At 34.8% G+C, this 24,947-nt stretch overlaps 2 protein-coding genes across 3 annotated transcripts in view; one reads left to right on the top strand and one right to left on the bottom strand.

Annotated features, from left to right (window-relative positions):
• GLMN (glomulin, FKBP associated protein) overlaps positions 1–17,338 on the top strand; it is a 45,633-nt gene extending 28,295 nt beyond the window's left edge. For both annotated transcript variants that reach the window (XM_004002193.6, XM_012176212.5), the window contains exons 15-19: positions 2,368–2,474; positions 3,352–3,415; positions 15,156–15,267; positions 16,288–16,370; positions 16,477–17,338. In XM_004002193.6, coding sequence (XP_004002242.1) covers positions 2,368–2,474; positions 3,352–3,415; positions 15,156–15,267; positions 16,288–16,370; positions 16,477–16,587 — 477 coding nt within the window. In that variant the 3' untranslated portion in view covers positions 16,588–17,338. The remainder of the gene's footprint in view (positions 1–2,367; positions 2,475–3,351; positions 3,416–15,155; positions 15,268–16,287; positions 16,371–16,476) is intronic.
• C1H1orf146 (chromosome 1 C1orf146 homolog) overlaps positions 17,336–24,947 on the bottom strand; it is a 29,362-nt gene continuing 21,750 nt past the window's right edge. Inside the window, exons 3-6 of the mRNA XM_027972095.3 lie at positions 20,855–20,948; positions 18,969–19,137; positions 18,480–18,558; positions 17,336–17,533 (exon numbers count right to left, since the gene is read on the bottom strand). Coding sequence (XP_027827896.1) covers positions 17,399–17,533; positions 18,480–18,558; positions 18,969–19,137; positions 20,855–20,948 — 477 coding nt within the window. The 3' untranslated portion in view covers positions 17,336–17,398. The remainder of the gene's footprint in view (positions 17,534–18,479; positions 18,559–18,968; positions 19,138–20,854; positions 20,949–24,947) is intronic.

The following is a 24,947-nucleotide window of genomic DNA, read 5'->3' as shown; positions in this document are numbered from 1 at the left end:
ACTTGTAATTTTAGTTCTCTTGCTGTTTCCACCACAGTTATTGTTACTTCCTTTTTTAAAAAAAATTTTGGCTGTCCTGGGCCTTCGTTGTAGCATGTGGGTTTTCTTTGATTGTGGCATGTGGGCTTAGTTGCCCTGTTACATGTGGGATCTTAGTTCTCTGACTAGGGATTGAACCTACGTCCTCTGCATCGGAAGGTGGATTCTTAACCACTGGACCACCAGGGAAGTCCTTCCACTGAAGTTCTGAACTCTTCCAAGTCCTCTGTGAGAGCTGGAATCAGTTTCTTCCAAATTCCTGTGAATGTTGATATTTTGACCTTTTCTCATGAATCATGAATGATTCCAGAAGGTTTTCAGTTACATCAGAAGAATCACTGTCTCTGAAGCAATAACTTTATGAAATATATTTCTAAAAGAGTAAGACTTTAAAGTTGAAATTACTCCTTTTTCCATGGGCTGCAGAATGGATATTTGATTAGCAGGCATGAGGACATTAATCTCATTTTACATCTCCATTAGATCTTTTAAGTGACAAAGTACATTATCAGTGAACAGTAGTAATATTTTGAAAATAATCTTTCTTCTGAGCAGTAGATCTCAAGAGTAGGGTTAAAGTGTTCAGTAAACCATGTTATAAACAAATATGCTGTCAAGGTTTTATTGTTCCATTTATATAGCATAGGCAGAGTAGATTTGGTATGATTCTTACAGGCCCTATGATTTTTGGAACAGTAAAAAGTAAGCATTAGTTTCAACCTCAGGCCACCAAGTATTAACTCTTGAGAGTCGGTCTGTCCTTCGAAGCTTTGAAGCCAGGCATTTTCTCCTCTAGCTGTGAAAGCCTAGGTGGCATCTTGTTGCAGTATAAGTCTATTTTCATCTACATTAAAAATCTTTTGGTTAGTGTAGCTATGTTCATTAATTACCTTTCTGTGCTGTGCGTAGTCACTGAGTTGTGTCCAACTGTTTGCAACCTCATGGACAGTAGTCTGCCAGACTCCTCTGTCCATGGGGATTCTCCAGGCAAGAATTCTAGAATGGGTTGCCATGCCCTCCTCTAGGGGATCTTCCCAACCCAAGGATTGAACCTAGGTCTCCTGCATTGCAGGTAGATTTTTTACCATCTGAGCCACAAGGGAAGCCCAAAATTACCTTCCTAGATTTTCTGAATCACTTACTGCAGCTTCTATATCTGCACGTGCTGCTTCACCCTGCACTGTTAGGTCTGGAATTGGCTGCTTGCCTTCAACCTTATGAGCCAACATCTACTAGCTTCAAACTCCTTCCGCACCTTTCTCACGTCATAGCCTTCATAAAACGGACGAGTTAGGGCCTTGCTCTAGATTATATTTTGGCTTAAGAGAATGTTGTGGTTGGTTTGATCTTCTATCCAGACCACTAAAACTGTCTCCGTATCAGCAATAAGGCTGTTGCACCTTCTTATTGTTTGTGTGTTCAGTGGAGTAGCTCTTAAATTTCCTTCAAGAACTTTTCCTTTGCATTTAGGCTAACTTGGCTAACTGTTTTTGGCACAAGAGGCCTAGCTTGGCCTTTGACATGCTTCCTCACTAAGCTTAATCAGTACTAGCTTTTGATTTAAAATGAGACTTATATGACTCTTCCTTTTACTTGAATACATTGTAGGGTTATTAATTGGCCTGATTTCAGGACTGTTGTGTCTCAGGAAACAGGGAAGACCAAGGAGAGGGAGAGACAGAGGAATAGTCAGACATTGGAGCAGTCAAAACACACACACTTTTCAAGTTCACTGTCTTCTGTGAGCATGGTTCATGGTGCCCCAAAACAGTTAATGATAATAACATCAAAGATCACTGATCACAGATCACCCTGCTAAATATATAATAATGAAAGTTTGAAGTTTTGGAGAGTTATCAAAATGTGACACAGATGTGGAGTGAATAAATGCTGTTGGAAACATGGTGCTGATAGACTTAATTGACACAAAGTTGCCACAAGCCTTCACTATGTAAAAAAAGGCAGTAAAATGAGGTATGATTGTATATTTTCCCCCCATTTCTACTCTGATTTTGAAATTTGTTAACTATAGATTTAAATTGTATCAATTCTTATAATATGATTTCTTTTTGTTTTGCTGCATACTTGTGAAGTCTCTTTGTAAATACTCAGTAATTCCATGTAGAGAACAGAGAAAGAGCATACCAGCGCTCTCAAACTAGCAGAGTTTGTTCCAAGTGCCTGGAAATAGTGAATGGAAATCAAAGTTAAAAATATGTATTTAAAATGTGTAATGGCTAGTTTTTGTAGTATCAAGGTACTAGGAAAACACATGTATTTATCAACCTGTTATTTAAAGCCTTTTTCATGTTTTCTTTTGCTTCTCAGAAAACACATAACAAATGGTTTACAGGACCACAGCTGATTTCCCTTCTGGATTTGGTACTCGTTCTCCCAGAGGGTGCTGAAACAGATCTACTGCAAAACTCAGATAGGTGAGGTGACCATTACTAAGGTTCACATAGTAAATTCAGAATAAAATGTGAAACCCCTGTTTTGGGAACCTAAACTAAAATAAAACATAATTTCCTATGATTTTATAGTTAATGGTTACTTTATAGAATTACATATTTACATGTTTAAGTAATTTTTGTTGTTTAGTTGCTTATATGTTTGGATTTTATTGTTTTGTTTTCCAAGACATACATCTTTTTTTTCATATACAATATGTAATATTACTTTTAGTATTACTAGAATGAATGTTGAGAAATTGTTGTGTATAAAAGGAATCTTAAAATTCAAGAAGCAAAAGATGGTATTTTCAAACATTAAAGATAACAAGTCTCCTTGGTGGAGAAGGCAATGACACCTCACTCCAGTACTCTTGCCTGGAAAATCCCATGGATGGAGGAGCCTGGTGGGCTATGGTCCATGGGGTCGCAAAGAGCGACTGAGCGACTTCACTTTCACTTTTCACTTTCGAGAATTGGAGAAGGAAATGGCAACCCACTCCAGTGTTCTTACCTGGAGAATCCCAGGGACGGGGGAGCCTGGTGGGCTGCCGTCTATGGGGTCACACAGAGTCGGACACGACTGAAGCGACTTAACAGCAGCAGCAACAGCATCAGTCTCCCTTGGGGAAAAAGAGAATAGTAATTTTCACAATTAAATTTTGTGAACTTGGAGAACAAGAGTAATAAATTATGTTAAGGAAAGAAGATGTGTGATAAAATATTTTAAAGGAAAAGTTTTGGATGCCCAAACATAATTGTAGAAATATACCCAAGGTTTTAACTTAACCTTTATTCACTGAATTTGCTGATTATGTAAAATCGTACTGTAAGTAACAAATCATATTTTTTTAATTAACAGGATAATGGCTTCGTTGAATTTATTAAGGTATTTGGTTATCAAAGATAATGAAAAAGACAATCAAGTAAGTGAATTTTTATAAAAAGAAACTATTATTCAAACGCATAAGGAATATTTTATTTTCTTATCAATACCTGCTTAAGCCAGTGAGTGATATTTTACCCAGTTGCAATAAGTGCCAACAATTATTCTTTAAACTTGAAGTTAATTCCCAGGAGTCCTTACCACCTCACATCCAACTGCCCTTTCCTTTTCCTGTTGTGCCTCTGTGCTCTTGCTGTGAGCATCGCTTAGCTCTGTTACGTAGGTAAGTTGCAGCTCCTAAGTTAACTAACCTTTCGAAACTCAACATATGTTTGCTTATCTTGTTCATTAACTTTCACCTATATAGCTCATGATTTATAGCTGAGCTATACAAAATAAAATAATCTGATATCCCCCTCATCGGACTTGACAATTTGAAGCATTTTCAGCACTAAATCTGTTAAGAGCACCTTTTGAATAATGTGTAAGAAGTTGAAATTTTTAAAAATAGTGCACCATAAGAGTTATTCAATAAGCAGAAAACTATTTGAGCGAGATTTGTCATACAGTAAAATTATATTTGCTTTTTATCTTCTCTTTCTACTTAACTCTATTCTAATAGTTGCTTTCTCTAGATGTGTCATCCTATTAACTGTAACTACCTGAATTACCTGCATGATTAAGCTTTTTAGAAAGTAATAAATGAAATGAAAGTAATTGAGTTTTATATAAGAATCCCAGAGCCTTTTTTTTTTTTTTTTTTTTAAGTAAATCATGATTTGGGATCAAACATTTATGGAAGAAGTAGCAGTAGATTTTTGACTGAATCTATTAGATTCAGTGATTTGACTTCCCATTCATTGTTCTTCAGCCAAAACTAGTTATGTGCTACCACTGACTAGTGGATACTCTAAACAGGATGCTTTTTTTTTTTCTAACGTTTTTTCGAACATAAAGCCAAGTTGAAAGAATTTCACAGTGATCACTGTTTTATGCACTACAGAGATTGTATTGTTGACATTTTGCTCTGCTGTTGTCACTTATCCATCTCTCTATCCTCTCCCCATCCTTCAGTCTCTCTTTATTTTTTGATGCAGTTCAGGGTAAACTACAAACATCATCATACTTTCCCGTAAATACTTCAGCACATATTTCATTCAAAAGAGTTAAATATTTGTGTATAGTTTTTCTTTGAGTTCACATAAAATCTAATGCCCAAATTTTAATTATACATTAACTGAGTTTTAACAAATGCTTAGATCTGTTATCCAAATCCTTATCAAATATAGGATATTACTAACATCACAAGAAGCTCCCTTTTCCCCTCCCAGTTAATTCTGATGTCATCATTCCACACCAGTCCCTAGCCCCTGGCAACTCTATCCTGTCCAAGTGCTATCATATATTCTTCACTATGCTATCAGTGCTCTTTCGTTTTTATTTTTCATAGATAATGTTAGCACAGGAAGGATCTATAACTTGCACAAGGGCATATAATTAGCAAGAAGCAGAAATAGCCGTGACCAAATGCAGTGACTAGAACTTCCTCTTTTTTTTTTTTTTTTTTTTTTGGTAGTCAATTCAGGAGCAGTGGAAGCCTTGAGGCTTCCGGAAAGTGTCCTTAAAGTATGGTATGAGTTTTTACTTTCGTCAGGAAGAGGCCATATCTAGAAATGATCTGATTTGTCTGACAGGGTGAGAAAGCATCTTCTTGATTAGGAGTGATAGATTTATTATTAGTAAGTATGGAGCACAGTGTACCACAGGGGCAGCAAAGAGAGGGAAGGCAGAGCAGTTTTAGCATTGTGCAATGTCTACTCTGATATCCACAGATAATACCTCACACTTATTTGGCTTGAATATTATATAGTAAAGAAAAGAATATAACCAGCTTATAAGACTGCCTTCTTATGTAAGTTTTTAAAATTTCTTCTTAAGAATCAACTATTTCATAGTATTGCCATGCAGGTTACCATAAGAATTATCATACCAAGGAAACTGGCAAAAAAACAAAACAAAAAATCAATCCAAGGTGGTAACCTAACATCTCTGAGGCAGCTTATTCATCATGGAAGCATTTCTACCAAGTGCAGTCACAGTAGGTCATGAATATAAATGAGAGGCATATCTGTCTGCTGTGGTTAACAAGAAAATAATAGCTTCTGAGTTTTTAGAAATATTTGATTAAAGGAGAAACAAAATGATATTCTAATGATGCTGAATTGTAAGTAGTTTTATTCAAAAGGACTCCTGTTAGTACCTGTCTTTGAGTTAAATACGCTGTGGTGGTAACTAGTCAGATGAAAAGCTGAAAAGCAATCAAAAAAGTGTACAGAAAAACTAAGAACAGGATCATTAAAATATAAAACAAGGTGATTCGTAATTGAATAATGATCCATTTCTTTTCCTGCTGTTTTGGGTTACTGTCACCTGACTTTCTTCATAAATCATTCCCTTCCTCACTTTACTATTTCATGTCTCTTCATCTCTTTGCATAATAATTTAAAAGCACTTTCCCCACACTTCAGTTTCACATAACTTCTTGGACCTTGAAACTCCAACTCTCTCTACTGGTCAAACCAACTTAATTTTTAGACTAGTGTTCACTGTTATTTGGTAGGTATCTTTATATAAGTGTTAATTGTTTAATTACAGTAATTTATTCTAATATACAGCCTATAATAATTTATCCCTCACCTTCTATCTACTCATTTCCTTACCTATCCCTGCTTACCTATTTTTTTTCCTAAATAATTTGTGATTGTAATATGTAGAAAGTAGGATCAAGAGAAACATTGTAAGACTGTAAAGGCCAGAAGTGTCTATCAGGAACTTTAAAAAATTGAATTACGTAATGTACACGTATATGCTTTTCATTTAGGATAGAACAATAAATACCTGGCATACCTCCACGTACATATAGTTCTATATAATCCACATTTTAGGTTCTCATTTAAATTGTTTCTTTCTCCAAGATTGAAACATATACCTTGTGTGTTATTTGCAGAGCCAAATGACTTAAGGTTATAACATTCCTTAATATTACAAGTGATAAAGTTCTACAGTATTATTTCATAAATAAGACATGATACCCAAATTAGAAGGGAAAAACTGGGTCTTATTCATTTCCTTCCTTTTATTTCTTCAGTATCATGGTTGACTATGTCCTTTGCAAGGTCCCTTTCCTCACAATAAATGTCACTATGGTATAAAACTGCCTTTCTATTTTGTGCAACAAGCTGCAGTGAAATTTGAAATGTATAGTTAAGCTCTAAAACTGAAATGGTCTCAGAACTACTTTACCAGTGTGTTGTTTGGGTATAAAATTTTAAAGTAAACACTTGTGAACATTTCAAATTTTTATCCTTATAACTGTTTTTTAAAATCTTGTTACTTTTTTCTAGACACTGAAGTAAAATATGGTTTTCTTTGTATTTTTTTTTCCATAAATCTAATAATCTTAAAGAATCCTCCTGCAATGCAGGAGATGCAGGTTCAGTCCCTGAGTCAGGAAGATCCCCTGGAGGAGGGCATGGGAACCCACTCAAGTAGTCTTGCCTGGAAAATTCCATGCCAGAGAAGCCCAGTGGGTTACAGTCCATGGGGTCGCAAAGAGTCAGACACAGCTGAGCGGCTGAGTACACATGCACACCGTCGTAATGTAAAAGAGAGAAAATATTCTTGTTTGCACAGCTTCTTCACTCCTACGTGTTTCTAAAAAAAATTACTGTTATTCACCACATGAAAAATTTGTGAAATTCTGCAGAACTGCGTGTGCACAAATTTTCTTTAGCCTAAGTGTTTCACATTTTATTACCTTACTGTAAGTTTTAGATTGTGGAGTGTGTATTAAATTATTGCCATTGAGAGAAACTAAAGTCTTTTATTGAAGTCTTGTATCTTAGGGGGTCTTTATTAGACCTGCTAGGGTTAGCAGCAGCAGAGTTACACTATCCAATAGACGGTAGCCACATGTGACTATTAAATTTTAAATTAATTTTTAAATTTTTTAAATTAAAAATTCAGTTCCTCCTTGGCATTGGACAGCATCATTCTACATCACTGTTTCTCAGCATATGGGTCTAATAAAAATTACCTGGATATCTTACATAGTTCAGTTTTTAGAAATTCCTAATATGTACTTGTTTAGATTGATATTAAAAATGGGTAAAGACACAATATGTTAATTAAAAAGGAAGTATAAATACAGCACAGATTGAAGAACAAAAAGAAAGTTACATGAAAACATTCCAATAAATTTTGAGACTTCAATAAAATGGAGTTTGTTAGAACATATAATCTAGCAAAACTGTAACAATCTACTAAGAGAAATCACAGAGCAGATAATTTTTACCATAATTTCAAAAAACATATACTCAAGTCTTATACAAAACATTCCAAAGACTGGAAAAAGTGTAGTTGTATCTAAATGTTATGTTTAGTAGGGTATGACCTTAATACCCAAACAGTCTAGGATAGTGTGCTTCAGTGAAATTACAGGCTCTCCCACATTGCAGGCAGATTCTTAACAAGCTGAACCACCAGGAAAGCCCAAGAATACTGGAGTGGGTAGCCTATCCCTTCTCCAGCAGATCTTCCTGACCCAGGAATTGAACTGGGGTCTCCTGCATTGTAGGCAGATTCTTTACCAGCTTAGCTACTCAGGAAAGCAGATATATAGATACTAATATTACCAAACCAGATCCAGCAAAATAAATTTGTTATAAGTCATCAAACTCGGTTGGATTTATTCTGGTAATATAAGGTAATGTAATTTCATAGGTTAAAGTAGAAGAAGTACTTGATTATATCAGTAGTTATAGAGAAAAAGTATTTAATACATTCAGTATGTAATCATGATAAAAATATTAGTCCACCAGAAAATATTATAATTAAACAAAAAATATGAGATACTTAGGAAAACATGTAAATATGTGTAAAACTTTATGAGGGAAAAAAAGGGGGGAAGAATGGGACTCTTCAATAGATGATGATGGATAATTTGTCATACATATGAGAAGGGAATTAAGATGCCTATGTCACATATAGTATACAAAACAAAATTCCAAATAGATTAAAGACTTAACGTTGAAAAGGAATTTAGAAATTTTTAGAATACTGTGTAACCTAAGGGTAGAGAAGGCTTTCTTAAGTAAAGAAGCACTAACCGCAAAAGAATAGATTGATAAAACTAATAACATTGGAACTAAAACCTATTCAAGGAAAGAAAATGCATACAAACTGAAAAAGCCACAAAAAGAAAGAGAAAACAAACCAAAATACTTCCTCCACCCAATAGTTAAAATCAGAAAACTATAAAGCAAGAATCAAGACCACAAATCAGAAAAATAAGTAAAGGATACAGGTATTGTAAGGCAGCTCACAGAAGAGGAAACCCAAATGGCCAATAACCACAAGACAATATTCCCAATATCAGTAGTGTTTATGGAAGTGTAACTTAAAACGGCAGCGAGATACTGTTTCACAGCCATCACTGGCAAATGTTAAAAAGGTAGATAGCATAGTTTAGGATACAGAACAGTGATGAAACAAAGTAGATACTCTTTAACTCAGCACCTTCTGTCTTAAGGCATCTTAATGAGTCCTTAAATCAATTTACTGATGTAGACTGGCAAGTTTTACAAAATGAGATAGAGTATAATTGAGGTTGTTTGCACAGATTCTTAGTTACGGATATTGCAGCAAATTTTGTGGTCGGTTGCACAGAACAAGGTTTGAAAATGGAGGGGATATGACAGATTGGCTAGGAATAAGATGTATGTTGCTTTCCAGTATCTCTTATGACATATTCAATGGTCAGTTAGCAGAAAGGCTACATTTTACAGTAACATAGTATGTGGTTAAATGGAAAGCAAACTGTACCTCCTATCAGTAAAATTGTGAAAGGTCACAAATTATTTTAATCTGTGTATTTTCAGAATGAACTTTGAGGGAGAAAACTTTTTTCCAAATTCATGACAATAAGAAAAATAAGTGAAAAATATAGAAACATTCACTTTCAACTGTTGATCTGAAACTGTAAATAGTGCCAATATTCAGAAAAATACTGACCCTACAATTAGTAGACTTAGCCTTAATTTGAGCTACATTCTAAAGAAAATGAATATAACTTTAAAGCTAAGATTATTTAAGATGGTTTCATCAAAAGTAAATACCCAATGAAAATGATAGTCTAAAATAAAATTTTTCTTGCAAATGAAAGCTAAAAACCTTCCAAATTAGACATCTAGAAACAACATTCTGAACTTGTGAATGAGGCCCTGTAATGGTTTGAAAGATGAAAAGTTACTAACATTCTTCTAGTCTCATTATCAGCATATATAATTACATATTTTTTAGCAAATGAGAAAAATCACTCAGTTTGGCCTGCAAAGTTTATTTTTCCAGCATATACAGTGTTGGATTGTGTCTATTGATTTATTTAAAAGTATGTCTTAATGGTAACATGATGTTTTAGAAAATCTATATTGCAAAACATGGATGCAAAGGTTCTGATGCTTCTTGATGAAACATAAATTGTGTAGCACTTAAGTTGATATCTGGTATTTGCAAAACAATATGAGATTGTATTTTTTCACCTTAACGTTTATATACATGTAAAGACTAGCTGTATTTACTGAATTGGAAACACACCATGGGTCACTAAAAATAGAAAGTTTACATCAATGATAAGTGATAGAACAGAACTATGAGCTGCTTTAAGAACTATCTTCTTAAATTGTCAGAAGCACTAGCAAGTTGTTTTAAGTCAGTTGGAAAATTTTGGTATTCAAGGAAATCCCTATGAATATAACTATATTGTAAAAGTGGTGAAAATTGTTAATTTTAGCAGTTCACTGATAAGCCAAACTCTTGAAACTTTTTGCAGTGATTGGATCTAAGCATGACCAGTGTATCATATCAGAGTTCATTTATGGTTCCTTTGGAAAGTTCAATGCAGGGCATAAGAACTCAAGGATAATATACATGTTTTTCTAGTTGGAAAGCAATCTTATTTGACAGTTATTTTCAAAGATAATATTGAGTGGCAAAATTGACATGTACCTGATTTTCTGGTATGCCTAAGACATAAAAATTGGAACCACAGGAAAACATGAGTATATTTTTCATATGTTAAACTTATCTGTCAGTTATAGAAGATATTACTGTTATAGAAGGAAACTATCATCATTTTGATAATAAGATTTCAAATAACTTATATTACTAATTAAGAGTGAATGAAAATTTGTTCAACTTAGACCAACATTTTTTAAAGGAAAGTTTCCTATATTCTGGACATAAGTCTTTTATTAGGTATGGTTTTTATATTTTCTTCCAGTTTGTGGCTTATTTTTTCATTATCTTAGTAGAATTTTTTAAAGAACAGAAATGTTAGATTTTGAGGAAGTCCAGCATATCAGTTCTGTTCTTTTAAATCATTTATGTTTCTTTGGATTCTAACAAATCTTTGTTTCAACCCAAGATCACAGATTTTCTAGTAGAAGTTTTATTGTTTAGATTTTTATATTTATATTTATGATTGACTTCAAGTAAATTTTTATACGGTGAAGTATGGGTTAAGGTAGTTTTGTTTTGACTCCAGCAGTATTTGTTGAAAAGGCTGTACTCAAATTGTCTTGTCACCTTTGTCAAAGATCAAAAAGATCATATAAGTATGGGTATAGTTTTGGATTCTGTTCTGCTCCGTTGAACTGCCTCTCTTCTTTCACCAGCGCCACACTATCTTGATTACTGTAGCTTTATAGCAAGTCTTACGTGAGAGGGTGCCAACTTTGTTCTTTAAAAAAAATTTTTGGCTGTTCTAGATCCTCTGCTTCTCCATTTGAATTTTAGAATAATTTTGTCTTTCTACCTGTTTTTCTGCTCTACTCTCAATGCTTAACCTTGTTTTTTGTACTTTTGGTTACCAAATGTGTAGAGATTTTCCCATATTAAGGAATTTTTTGACACCAAATAGATGTCCTACAATTGAGTCCCCTTCTGACACTCTACCTGGAGATAGCATCAGATTACAGAGGCTAAGGGCTCAGTCCCATATTAGCTCCCTGCCCTCTTCAGATGCCAATCACAAGTCCAGGTATTGATCTGACTTCTGACAGACTGGCTAAAACAGGTTCTCACAACCTCCTCCTCAGGTTCAATTAATTTGCTAAAGTTGTTCACAGAACTCAGAACATTTTACTTACTAGATCACTGGTTTATCGTAAAAGAATATAACTTAGCACAGCCAGATGAAAGAGATGCATAAGGCAAGGTATGTGGGAAGGGGCACTAAGTTTTCATGCCCTCCCTTGAAACTACTTTCCCAGCACCCCGACCTGTTCATCAACCAGGAAGCTCTCTGAACCCCATTCTTTTGGGTTTTTGGAGGCTTTATTAAATAAGCATGGTTGATTAAATCACTGGTCACTGATGACAGCTTAATCTCCAGCCCCTCTCTCCTACCAGGAGTTTGTGGTGAAAGGAGTTGACAGTTATAACCCTCTAATCCCACAGTTCCTCTGACAACCAGCCCCCATCATTAGGGGCTTTCCAACAGTTATATTCCCGGCTGAAAGAGCTTCTTATGAATAACAAAATCACTTTGACCACTCTTCACTTAGGAAATTCAAGAGTTTTAGGAGCTCTTTGCCAGGAACAGGATGTAGACCAAATACTAGTGCTCTTTGGGGGAAGGGGAAGAAAACACACTACAAAGGGGCACAAGGGAACTTCTGGGGTCATGAAACTGTCTTTATAGTGGTGATGGTTATCCTGCTGTATATCTTTGTCAGAACTCAGAACTGTATAGCTAAAAAGAGTTTATGTAAATATTTCCCCAACACACCAGACCTTAAAAAATGTGTAGAAAGAAAAGGACCAGGCTCAATACCAGACTAGATGTCAGTGACTCCAAGCACACCATCGTTCTTAATGTTTATTTTGGAATTATTTTGGGGGTTTTTTTGTATTATATTTAAATATTGATAGAATTATATTTGATATTATAAACAGAACATTTTGTGAAACATTTGTTTCAGCTACATAAATGTGTGTTGAGTTGTGATATAAATTATATTTCTTATGGTGGGCCATGGTAAAAATATTTTGAAAAATGCTACCTTAGAAAAACTTATCCCATGTATACAGGAAAAGATATGCAGCAGTTTCAGTGAGCACTGTTTGAAATATTTAAGAAAACTAGTATTAGGATAAATCGTATAGTGGGATGCCTGTATATCAGTTAAAGTGAAAAGATTAGCGCTATAACATAAATAACCCTCAGAAACATAGGATTGAACAAAAGGGAGCTAAAGTAGGATGCTTTGATATCATTTATATATTTTTAAACGTGCAAAATTGGGATGTATAAATACATTAACTACTAAAACCTCAAGTTTTAGAAAATTTTGCATAGTTAATGGCTTACTCTTGAATAAAGAGGGCTTTAACCATATCTAATTTGTCTTTTTAAGTAAATAGGGCAAGATGTGTGCATTTGACAAAGCTTAGTGTGAGTATAAAGGTGTTTTCTCTGTACTCTTTATGTTTGAATGTGTTTTAATCTGTAGAGGGTCATCGGTACCTGCAGCCTTGAAAGCCATCTGTGATATTGGGTGGTAGCAGTGGGTTCTACTTTTAAGCTTAGAGGAAAGGAAAAGCAGGTTTTAAAAAGTGGTTGTGGGGGTAGAGAAGGGTGAAAGAAAAGGCTGGAGAGAGAGGGAGGAACGTAAGAGAAATGAAAGCAGTGGGTGCATAGGTAGTGTAACATGCTTGATGTCCTGTGTGACTATACTCGGAAGTTTCTACTGTGCTAATGCATAACCCACGTTTTTCATGTAAGGACAAAATCTTACGATTTTAATGGATGTTTAAAAATGTTTTTTAAAGCATACAGCTGAAACCGGTTCATTGTTTAAAAATCAGGATAAATAAGCAAAAAGAAAATAATAAAATCTCACCATTTATTTTTGATATTACAGTGTATGCCCTTTTAGGCTTTATACCAGCAAATCTGAACATACTTTTTTAAAAAAGATCATATAGGAGTCATACTGCAGCCTTTTTATCACTTTTTTAGCTACTCACCAGTATGTACTGAAGAGTACTATTTTAACAGCAGTATAGTGTTCCATTGTGTGGATATGGAAGTTACCCCACTCCTGATGTGAAAAACTCATTATTTCCAATTTTTCACTATTTAAACATTTTTATAAATGTATCTGCAGTGAAATCATTACATCTTTAATTCTTCCCCAGGTTAAGTTCATAGATGGTGAGTGGAAAAGTATGCATATTTTTGAGATTGTGGATTCTTGATAGTTCCTCAAGAACTCCACTTTTCCTTATGATATAGGAATAATGAGAAAGGACAGATTTAAATTAAAGGGATATATGTGATAGTGAAATTATAAATTATTCAACACAGATATGTGTAGATTTGAGGGCTGTATATGTTAAATGTTATATAGTACTTGGATCAAAATAAGCTCAATTACAATAGGTTTTCATATGATCCAGTTCTAGTTAAGGATAAGCTACTTTCCTTTGTAATAAGTAACTGGAAACTGAGCAATACCAATGAATTTTCTTTTTCTTCCTAAAAAAAAAGAAAAACTAAGACTTAAGACTTTATGATTCCCTTTTAGTCCTATAGGAAGAAATGCTTTTAGAACAAAAATCTTTAATACGAATGACAAAATAATCCTAAGCTGTCCCAGGCAGGTAAAATTTCCATTTTTATTGATCACCAAGAAAGTCTTAAGTCAGCTTTGTGTTAGAAGTTTCCATCAATAGAGAAGGAATAGAATCCTCTGGCACTAGATCTGTGACAAGGATATCATTTGAAAGATAAGGAGTTGAAGGGGACTTACAACATAGTCACTGTGGGGATGGTTTATAAGGAAAGAGAAATGTCTCAGACTATGTGGATTATTTGCAGATAATTTTCTCATGGATAAAACTTGTAAGTTATCAAAACCAGAAGCTGTCCAAATGGCACAATAATGAATATGCTAAATGAGTACGTTTTTGTTTTGATTGGTATTTACATACAATAACTAGATGTAGTAATGAATGTATTAATAAACAGTTACCTCTACTTTGAAAGGCAAGGATCATGCCTTACTCATTTCTGTTTCTCCAACACTCAGCCCTTGTTTAATACTCAGTTCAGTTCAGTCACTCAGTCGTGTCTGACTCTTTGCAACCCCGTGAATCACAGCACGCCAGGCCTCCCTGTCCATCACCAACTCCCGGAGTTTACCCAAACTCACATCCGTTGAATCAGTGATGCCATCCAGCCATCTCATCCTCTGTTGTCCCCTTCTCCTCCTGCCCCCAATCCCTCCCAGCATCAGGGTTGTTTCCAATGAGTCAACTCTTCACATGAGGTGGCCAAAGTATTAGAGTTTCAGCTTCAGCATCAGTCCTTCCAATGAACACCCAGGACTGATCTCCTCCAGAATGGACTGGTTGGATCTCCTTGCAGTCCAAGGGACTCTCAAGAGTCTTCTCCACACCACACTTCAAAAGCATCAATTCTTTGGCGCTCAGCTTTCTTCACAGTCCAACTCTCACATCCATACATGACCACTGGAAAAACCATAGCCTTGACTAGACGAATCTTTGTTGGCAACGTAATGTGTCTGCTTTTTAATATGCTATTTAGGTTGGTCGTAACTTTCCTTCCAAGAAGTAAGCATCTTTTAATGTTTAATACTAGTAGGCATTAAATCTTGAAGGAAATAACTAATTGTTTCATTAATTCTTCCAAACAGACTGGTTTGTGGACAGAACTTGAAAAGATTGAGAATAATTTCTTAAAGCCCCTCCATACAGGACTCAATATGTCAAAAGCACATTATGAAGCAGAAATTAAGAATAGCCAAGGTTGGTAATGTGAAATTTCATTTCCAGTTAAGCCTAAAAATTAGTCAGATTTTTAAAACTCATTTATATTCTAAATAAAGAACTTTAATAAAGAACTTTATCTTATACTTGTGTAACTTATAGCCAACAAGGAACCATGACAACTGAGTCACCTTTTATATATAATTTAAATGATTCTTTGTGAATATATACTCCAGTTAATACTGAAATTGGGTAAAATATTTAAACCAAACTGGAGCAGTCTGGTTTAAAACCTCAAGTTCTGATTAGAAACTAATTGTATCACAAATATTTCTGTTTCGATATCATTGCACTTCTTTCAGTATTGCAGGGTCCATCCCCCATGACATCTTTATTAAATCTCGACCTCTACTAAATTTGTACAAATTACAAAAAAGAATCTTAGGTCCAAAATTACTTTTTAAAGACAGCAGTTCTATTCTAATAATCTTGTAATCTTTTCCATATAACTATGGTGGTATTTGTGTAGACATCACTATAAATAAAAATTTTGTCTTAGTGTGACAGGTTATAATTCTGATTTTATGTTGACAAAAGTTTCATTCATCTTGTACATGCCAAAATAATGCTGTTCACCTGAAGAAACATTAATTCACATGTTACAGAATTTTGATATTTTTATTTGTTCACAGCCAGTTTTTAGCATACCCTGAGCTATTAAATCTTCCCTGGTGGATCAGTGGTAAAGAATCTGCCTGCCAATGCAGGAGACATGGGTTCAATCCCGGGTCAGAAAGATCCCCTGGAGAAGGAAATAGCAACCCACTCCAGTATTCTTGCCTGGGAAATCCCACAAAGGACCTAGCAAGCAGGCTACAGTCCAAGAGTCTGACATGACTTGGCAACTAAACAACAACAAAACTAGCTATTAAAACCATCAGACTTAATTTACACAAATAACTGGCATTTTTTTTAAGTTAGTAAACAAATTATAAATTTATTATTGATATCTGAGTTTATAATGGTTAAGTGTGATACGTTTTTTTCCTTCTCTTATAGAAGTCCAGAAGTCTAAAGATCATTGTTCACTAAATGTAGGTAGAGAAGAGATCCCAAATATGCCTCCTGAAATGCAACTTAAGGTAGATATGAAATTTTCCTAAGCTACGTCCAACTGAACTCTTTTCTCTTTTTTGCTTTGCTTTGTTTTAAACGCAGCCTTAGTAACTAATTTTCTTGGCATTATAGGTCCTACATTCAGCTCTTTTCACATTTGATTTGATTGAAAGTGTTCTGGCTCGAGTAGAAGAACTCATTGAAACAAAAACAAAGTCTACCTCTGAGGAAAATATGGGGTAAAGTGAAAGCTCCATCTTCTAAATAAAAACTAGTAGTACACTATATTTTTCATTATGGTTTATTTAATACCTTTATAGAAGTTTTTCTGTAAAACACACTGAAAATAAATGTAGCTTCTCTTACTTCTCTGTTTCAGCAATGACACATTATGGATCAGTAGCATTGTTTCCTTTTAAAAAGGTATCTATATGGGTAAATAATGCCCATGTGTATTTTAAATACTACTGTTAAATACTACGAATCAGTAATTTTATATTATGGTTTCATAAAATGTACTGGAACTACCTTTATTCATACAGTTTTGAGTTTATAAAAATTCTGATACACTTCATGTTCCAGTTAGATGCTATTTTAGAACTCCTAGTGTTAAACTGGCTATCATAGCACTGTAAGAGCTTAGGGAAAAATTCTGAGTCTGCGTACTACTCCTAATTTCCCTTTTTTTCCCCTGCCTCAGGAGTCTTAGAAGGCAGAGTCCTCTATCACCAGCTTTCCAGCAGTAGTTACAGTGTAAAAGTATCTGTGAAGATTAATTTTAGAAATAGTGGCTTGTATTATAAAAAGGTATATATGACTTTTTCTTTAACCCAGGGGGCTTATTAGAAAATGCTGTGTACTTACCTGCAATTAAACATTTGTTCTTCCAGCTTAATTTGTATCATTAAGAAGGTTCAATCTAAGTTTTATATACATGTACCAATATTTTTTGAACATTATTAAAGGAATTAACAGAACTCTGAAAGTAAAATCATTTTAAAGTATATGTATTTTATTTTAATATCCTTCCCAAAGAACATTTATAGTTGATAATCTAATTTGGGTTAAATGTATCACCACTCAGTTTTATCTTTTGAAGTGTTTTCCACACAGGACTTTGCTCAATGATGTAAGCTTTAGTTGTTACCATTCTGTAGCAGATGCTATCTATGTATGATTTGGAGGTGATCTGGAAGAAGATATAAACATGCAACATTATTTAAGAAATAAGGTATTTTTTACAGGGTCACATCTTAAAATACCTAACTTATTCAACAGATATTAATCAGTACTGCTAAGCTGCTATGTCACTTCAGTCGTGTCTGACTCTGTGCAACCCCATAGACGGCAGCCCACCAGGCTCCCCCGTCCCTGGGACTCTCCAGGCAAGAACACTGGAGTGGGTTGCCATTTCCTTCTCCAATGCATGAAAGTGAAAAGTGAAAGGGAAGTCACTCGGTCGTGTCCGACTCTTCATGACCCCATGGACCGCAGCCTACCAGGCTCCTCCATCCATGGGATTTTCCAGGCAAGAGTACTGGAGTGGGGTGCCATTGCCTTCTCCATAATCAGTGCTATGTATGAGTTATTAGAGTAATAGAAAAATACCTGATCTTTGTCTTTATGGAATTTCAAACATGCAAACCAGAAAAGTAGAATACTATTAAGAATTGCTTCAACAGGGATCTGTTCCAAGTAAAAGAGTAAGGAACACCTAACTATGCCTATGGGAGTTGGGAGCACACTTTATGGAGAACAAGCATGAAAAGAAAAGTGGAAACTAGTCAAGTTATAAAATAGCATGTTTGCACTCTGACAGTTCATGACTACCAATATTTATACTTGAGAATTTGAAAGAAGATTTAAGTAACCAGTAGGGCCAACACAATGTATATATGACCAAATGATCTTTTAACCTGAATGAGTGATTCTGATAGTTGCTACTGGAATTGACAAGACTTGAGAGGCCAAGTTCAGGCTTGGGAAAGAACTGCATGTGTTTGGAAATAGCAGCTTCTCTAAGGGAAACAATATTTGTCAGTTCCATTGAATAGGGAATGCATTTTGAAGTAAAGAATCTCAAAGTTTATCAGTGTGTATGTATGTATGTATGTCATTTTCCTCAGGTGACTTACCTTAGCTATGGTGCACATAAGATTAACAGCATTTACTGTGTTGTGTACTGGAAGTATCCGTAAGTTACTACCCAGGAATCTGGGGGAGAAAAAAATCGTTTAAGTTAAATAGATCATATGACTTATATTTGTTATCCTAAGTGGAAAGAAGAGACAGAAATCCTTTATTGTTTGTCATTTTTTTATTCATTCATGCCTGCCTTATTCCACAGAGGGTTTAATATGGCTTTAAAACCAGAACTTAATTGACTAAAAAGTGTTCACTTCTGATTTAGTCTTCCTGAAGAATTCCATAAATCAGCATGCATTCTGAAACTTGTCACCCTCATTCATAGAATAGCTCTTTGGCCTGTGTTGTATTAAAAATGAAAGGTTAACATTATAAAGTTTATCTTTTGGCAAAACATAATTCACTTGCCTGAAACAATTCAGAACTGAAGTACATAAAGTAACTTAAGGAAAACAGGTCTGTAGTGTTACTGTCCATACCTCTGCTGAATCCTGAACATCAGTTTCCATTCTTCAGGTCCATGCAGGGCAGCAGACAGAACCAAAAAACTGTTTTGGTGAATGTTAATAAACTTCTCAATTTTGGCTAGAAATGTTTCTTCAGCAGACATAAAGCATTCTCTAGCATCCATCAATAAAAATGCAACTCCTAAGAAAGGTGAATGTAATATAAAATGTCACTTGGTCATATTAATAAAATTTTTTTATAAACTTAGTAAAATCAACAAAAATAACTATAAGTTAAACATATATATAAGTGTCCAGGCCCTAAACCTATAGCAGATGGAAATCACTATAACAAAAGTCTTACACAGCAAAATAATTAGGTAGTTCTTTGAAGTGCTCTGTAACAAAAGGATGACAATCTAAATATTTAAGGGGAGAACCCTTTCTGGGTCAGTAACCGTTTTTTTCCTTTAAGGCACTATCCACAATGAATGTAAAGCCTAATTTTAGTTACATGTTAATTTTTCATGTTATAATTTTTAAAAGCTGGAAATCAACTAAAGAAAAGTAGTTTTAAGCAAACTTTTAGTTATTCCTTGGAGAATCTTTTGTATCATAACATAAACCATTATATAAATTAACACACTCAGGAGCAGATATCTAGGGTCTCTGAAACAGTATCAAGGGTATAAGAATGCTCCCGAAGGCTCCCCTGGTAGTCCACTGGTTAGGACTCAGTGCTTCCACTGCAGAGGGCACAGGTTCGATCCCTGGTCGGGGAACTAAGATCCTGCATGCCATGTAGCAGTCTTCCCCCAACCTCCCAAAAAAATGGGCCAGAAGAGAAGCTTAATCTGATTAGCTCTTTAAAAAATGAGTGGAAGACACAATCTCAGGAAGTAAATAACTATGTCATTATACTAATTGAATGAACTTAACACTAAAAATTTATATAACCTTTCTGAATCTAAATTACCTCATCTGTAAGGTTAGAATAATAATAATAGTTCTTTTATCAGTTTGTTAAAAGGATTAAATAAGAGAATGTATATAAAGTGACCAAAGCATACAATAGAGTAGGTATTTACCAAAAATATTTTACTTCTCTCTAGAGGGCTCTCTACAACCAGAAAGGATGAATTTGAGGCTGGACCATTTTCAGCTTGGATGTCTATTTCTTGGAGCTTTTGAAAGTGCTTGTCTTCCAAAATCTCTGTTAGAGTACAGGTCTATTCATAACCATTCTTAGAAAATCCTTTACCTCCACATCTTATCACTTCTGTCATTTTCCAAGCACAAGTAGAGCTGCCCCCTTCCCATGTCCCCAGTTTTCTCATATCCTAGTCTAATTGCTTTGCCTATGACTCACAGTTGTATGGTTTTATGATTTCAGGAACATTTGTCCCCATTTGGTTCTTTTAGTTAGTATTTGTTTTATATTATGTTCAGTAAACTCTTGTACAAAATCATGAAAAACGTTCTCCTATATTGTTTTTTTCCCACCTAATTTTTTAAATTGAAGGATGATTGCTTTACATCCTGCATTGTTTTTGTATATGGATTTTCATCAATATGATGCTAGCCTCTTCATTAATATGAGTAATATTTTAAATGTTGATTGTTAGGGAGGGTGGCTTTGTTGTACTTTCATGTTAGTTTCAAAGAAAGTAGTTTGTACCATCCTCTACTAGACTCCAGTGATTTAAATTTAGTTCAACAATTGTAATCTAAAAAGGAATGTATTTTGTAATTGGCCATATGTACTGCTTTTGCAGGAGTAACAAAGTTTTATTACACATTCACCCTTCCCAAAGAGTAACACCTTAAGCTTATTACTTCGTTACTAAACTACCGAATAATTAGAATTTACATGCACGTATTTATTAACAAACTTAAAGAAGTCAGCAAATATACTGTACCAGAAAGAGAAAATATAATTGATCCATTTTCTACTGAATCTGAATACCGAACCTTGTGGCTTTGGTTTTCTAGGGCAGCTGCAACTTCATAACTCTTAAAAAAAAAAATTTTCAGAAATTTTCAGATTTAAAACATCTTTTTAATAGTTAATTAAAGCTAATGAAAAAACATGAAGTTTAATAGCTTCTTTTATAACTGTACACTTAAAGATTTGATCATTGAGACACTAAATGTGCTCTCTCTATGGAGGAAAAAAACTTTAAAAAAAAAACCTAAAAATATTTAGTTCTCCTGAAATACACTGTGGGTTTGGAAATGAGTTGTGTACTAGTTATGTTACTTAGAGAAGAAACTAAAGACAATATTAAAGAATTAAACTATAAGAGCAAACACAAACTTCTTTCTAAAAAGCAACTTGAAGATGGATTCTTCACATACCCATAATTATGTGGATAAATAGGAAATTAGAAATATTTGCGGCCTAGAAATAGATGCTTAGTATTTAAACCCAAAGTCCTATTGTCTTCATACATATTTTCTAACTCACCTAAGTGCTTAAAACATTTGAAAAGTTTACTAACAGTAACTGTAAACAAATGAACTGAAGAATTGATTGTGTCTTTGTAGTTTTCTGTATGGCACTTCATGGTTCTGTCAGTCATCTAGCACTCCACATCTAAGAAACACGTCACCTTCTACTTATTCATTAATGCATGTCAGAATCCATCTTTAAGTTGTTTTTTAAAAAGAAGTTTGTGTTTGCTCTTATAGTTTAACTCTTTCATATTGCTCTTAATTTCTTCCTTAAGTAACAGCTGTAGTAACACAACTCATTTCCAAACCCACAGTGAATTCCAGGAGAACTAAATATTTTTACTTTTTTTTTAAAAAGTTTTTTTCTCTATAGAGAGACCGCATTTAGCGTCTCAATGATCAAATCTTTATAAAAGAAGCTATTAACAATTAGATATTACCTAAAGCACTTCCCCAGTGGCTTAGCATTCATTATCTGCCTGCAATGCAGAAGACACAGGAGGAAGATCCCCTGGATGAGGGGCATGGCAACCGACTCCAGTACTCTTGCCGGGAAAATCCCATGGACAGAGCAGCCTGGCGGGATACAGTCCATTGGGTTGTAAAGAGTCGGACACCACTGAAGCGACTTAGCAAAGCATTAAAATGTAAGTGGTTCATAGTATTTACTGACTGGTTAGAACTCTAAGTTTGTTAGTCTCCAAGTAGATAGAAATCCCTTACATTTATTTTATATTTTGCCTCATTATTATCATATATTTGCCTGTGTATATTTTAAGTACACAGGTTGGAATTAGGTACCAAATACTTGATTCCTTCCTAAAGATAGAGTATTTTATGCTACTTAAACAGATCCTGACCTAGAGTTCAATTAGGACTCTTCCCATGAGTTTTCTGCTGTTTTCAAATTATATATTGCTTCCAGTGATGGCAGATTAAGTAATTTAGGCCAACTCCCCTGCTGAAGGCATCTAGAAAAGCTGGAAAATTTTTAAAAACCTGCTTGAATGCATCAGAGAGCTAGCAGGATAGTGAAAAATTACAAGACCAAGACCTATACAGAAATTCAAAGATAAGAGATAGGCATTTAGGCCATTTTCTCCCCTGAGGGCATCTGTCAATTCAGGAAGAGACAGATGAGAGGCTGAAGAGAGCTTTTGACAAAAGTGGAACAGCTCTCACAGGGGCTGCAGCCTAGCTTCAAACCATTTCAATCCCTAAAATTGGATTAAAGTGATACTGTATTACTAGTGTTCCCAAGCACCTTGCAGAAGCACTCCCTAGAGCAACTCTTCTCAATTAGGTCTCCTCATTTCAGCTACAGAACAAAGAAAATTATCTGAATATTTTCTCAATTCAAATGTAACAAGTATCACAGAAATGAACAGGACGTAAGCTCCTTTATTACATACAATAGAAGCTGGGTGGCCAGCTCAGCAAATAAAAATATAGAACATCCAGTTAAATTTGAATTTCAGATAAACATGATATTTTAGTATTAATATAAGTATGTCCTATGCAATATTTGGGATGAACTTAAACTATATTCATTATTTACCTAATCTTTTTAGTTTAACTAAGTGACCTATATTTTATCTGGAAACCCTGCTTAGAGACTTAAAGGTTTAATTTTCTCTCAGATTAAGGTTTCTCTAGGGGAATATAACACTATTCTAGGCCTCAAATAATTTCTACAAACATTTTTTTTTCAAATACAAATTCCAACAAACAATCAAAAATAAACATATAAAGAGACAAAATTACATGAAAAGAGAACTATGAGAAACAACAAGTAATAGAAACAGTAACAGAACATACATACAGTAAAGTTACATGTGCCTTAAATAGCTATTTACCATATTCAAGGAGATAAAAGGCAAGATTGAGAATCTGGGCAAAGAATTAGAAATTATATAAAAGGATGTAACAGATCAAACCAGTCAACCCCAAAGGAAATCAACCCTGAATATTCACTGGAAGGACTGACGGAGAGACAAGCTCTAACACTTTAGCCACCTGATGCGAAGAGGTGACTCACTAGAAAAGTCCCTGATGCTGGGAAAGACTGGGCTTCCCTTGTGGCTCAGCTGGTAAAGAATCCGCCTGCAGTGCAGGAGACCTGGGTGGGGAAGATCACCTGGAGAAGGGAATTGCTACCCACTCCAGTATTCTGGCTTGGAGAATTCCCTGGACTGTACAGTCCATGGGGTCTCGAGGAGTTGGACATGACTGAGCAACTTTCACTTTTCACTGGGAAAGACTGAAGGCAAAAGAAGAAGGGGGCAGCACAGGATGAGATGGTTAGACACCGTCACCGATCAGTGGACATGAATCTGAGCAAACTATGGGAAATAGTGAAGGGCAGGGAGCCTGGCATGCTGCAGTTGATGGGGTTGCAAAGAGTTGGACATGACTGAGCAACTGAACAACTACAACAGGCAAAACTAACTATAAATCTGAGATAAATGAGATCAACAGTTGCTTGAGGCAGGGAACTGGAAAAGGACTGATTATAAAAAGGCATGAAGCAATTTTCTGGATGAAAATGTTCTATATATTTTGATTGGGGTGATGGTTACACAGGTACACAAATCTGTCAAAATTCATTAAGCTTATACTTTAAATGTGTATTTTATTGTATATAAGTCCCACCTCAGTTAAATTCATTTTTAAAATATCTTTCAAGATCAAGGGGGAAACAAAAATATAGTTGATTCTTGTACAACATGGATTTGAACTGTGTGGGTCCATTTATATGTAGAATTTTTTCAATAAACACATATATTACACAATCTGAGGTTCACAGAATCCTCATATGCAGAGCTGCTGATACAATGGGCCAAATGTAAAGTTAAAGGTGAATATTCAACTGTGCAGGAATCAGTGCCTATAACCCCCACTCTGTTCAAGGGTCAACTGTATTTTGAAAGGAAGACAGAGATGGTCCTCATTGAGGTAATTTCTAAATTATGTATTATTCAGATAAAAAGGAAAATGATCCAAAACAGAAGGTTTGAGCCAGAAGAAGAAGAGCAAAGAAAGTAACAAAGACATGAGTAAATCTAAACAAATACTAACTTTAGAAAGTAATAATAATGCTTTGTGGAGTTAAAAAATTGAGAGAATTAAACTATATGATAACAACAAATACAATACAGAAGAGGGTGATTGGAATTAGTGTTCTAAGATTTATTTGTCATGTAAGAGGAAGATAAGTAGCAAACAGCCTTTTCCAGCAACCCGAGATGAGTCTATACATGGACATCACCAGATGATCAACACCAAAATCAAACTGATTATGTTTTTTGTAGCCAAAGATGGAGAAGCTCTATGTAGTCAGCAAAAAACAAGACCTGGAGCTGACTGTGGCTCAGATCTTAAACTCCTTATTGCAAAATTCAGGCTTAAATTGAAGAAAGTAGGGAAAAGCACGACGCCATTCACATATGACCTGAATCAAATCCCTATGATTATACAGTGGAGGTGATGAACAGGTTCAAAGATTTAGATCTGGTAGACAGAGTGCCTGAAGACTATGGACAGAGGTTCATAACATTG

Source organism: Ovis aries, chromosome 1 (genome assembly GCF_016772045.2).
Source record: "Ovis aries strain OAR_USU_Benz2616 breed Rambouillet chromosome 1, ARS-UI_Ramb_v3.0, whole genome shotgun sequence".
NCBI classification, from domain to species: domain Eukaryota; kingdom Metazoa; phylum Chordata; class Mammalia; order Artiodactyla; family Bovidae; genus Ovis; species Ovis aries.
The sequence above is the reverse complement of the archived record's forward strand: the minus strand, read 5'-3'. Positions and strand labels throughout refer to the sequence as shown.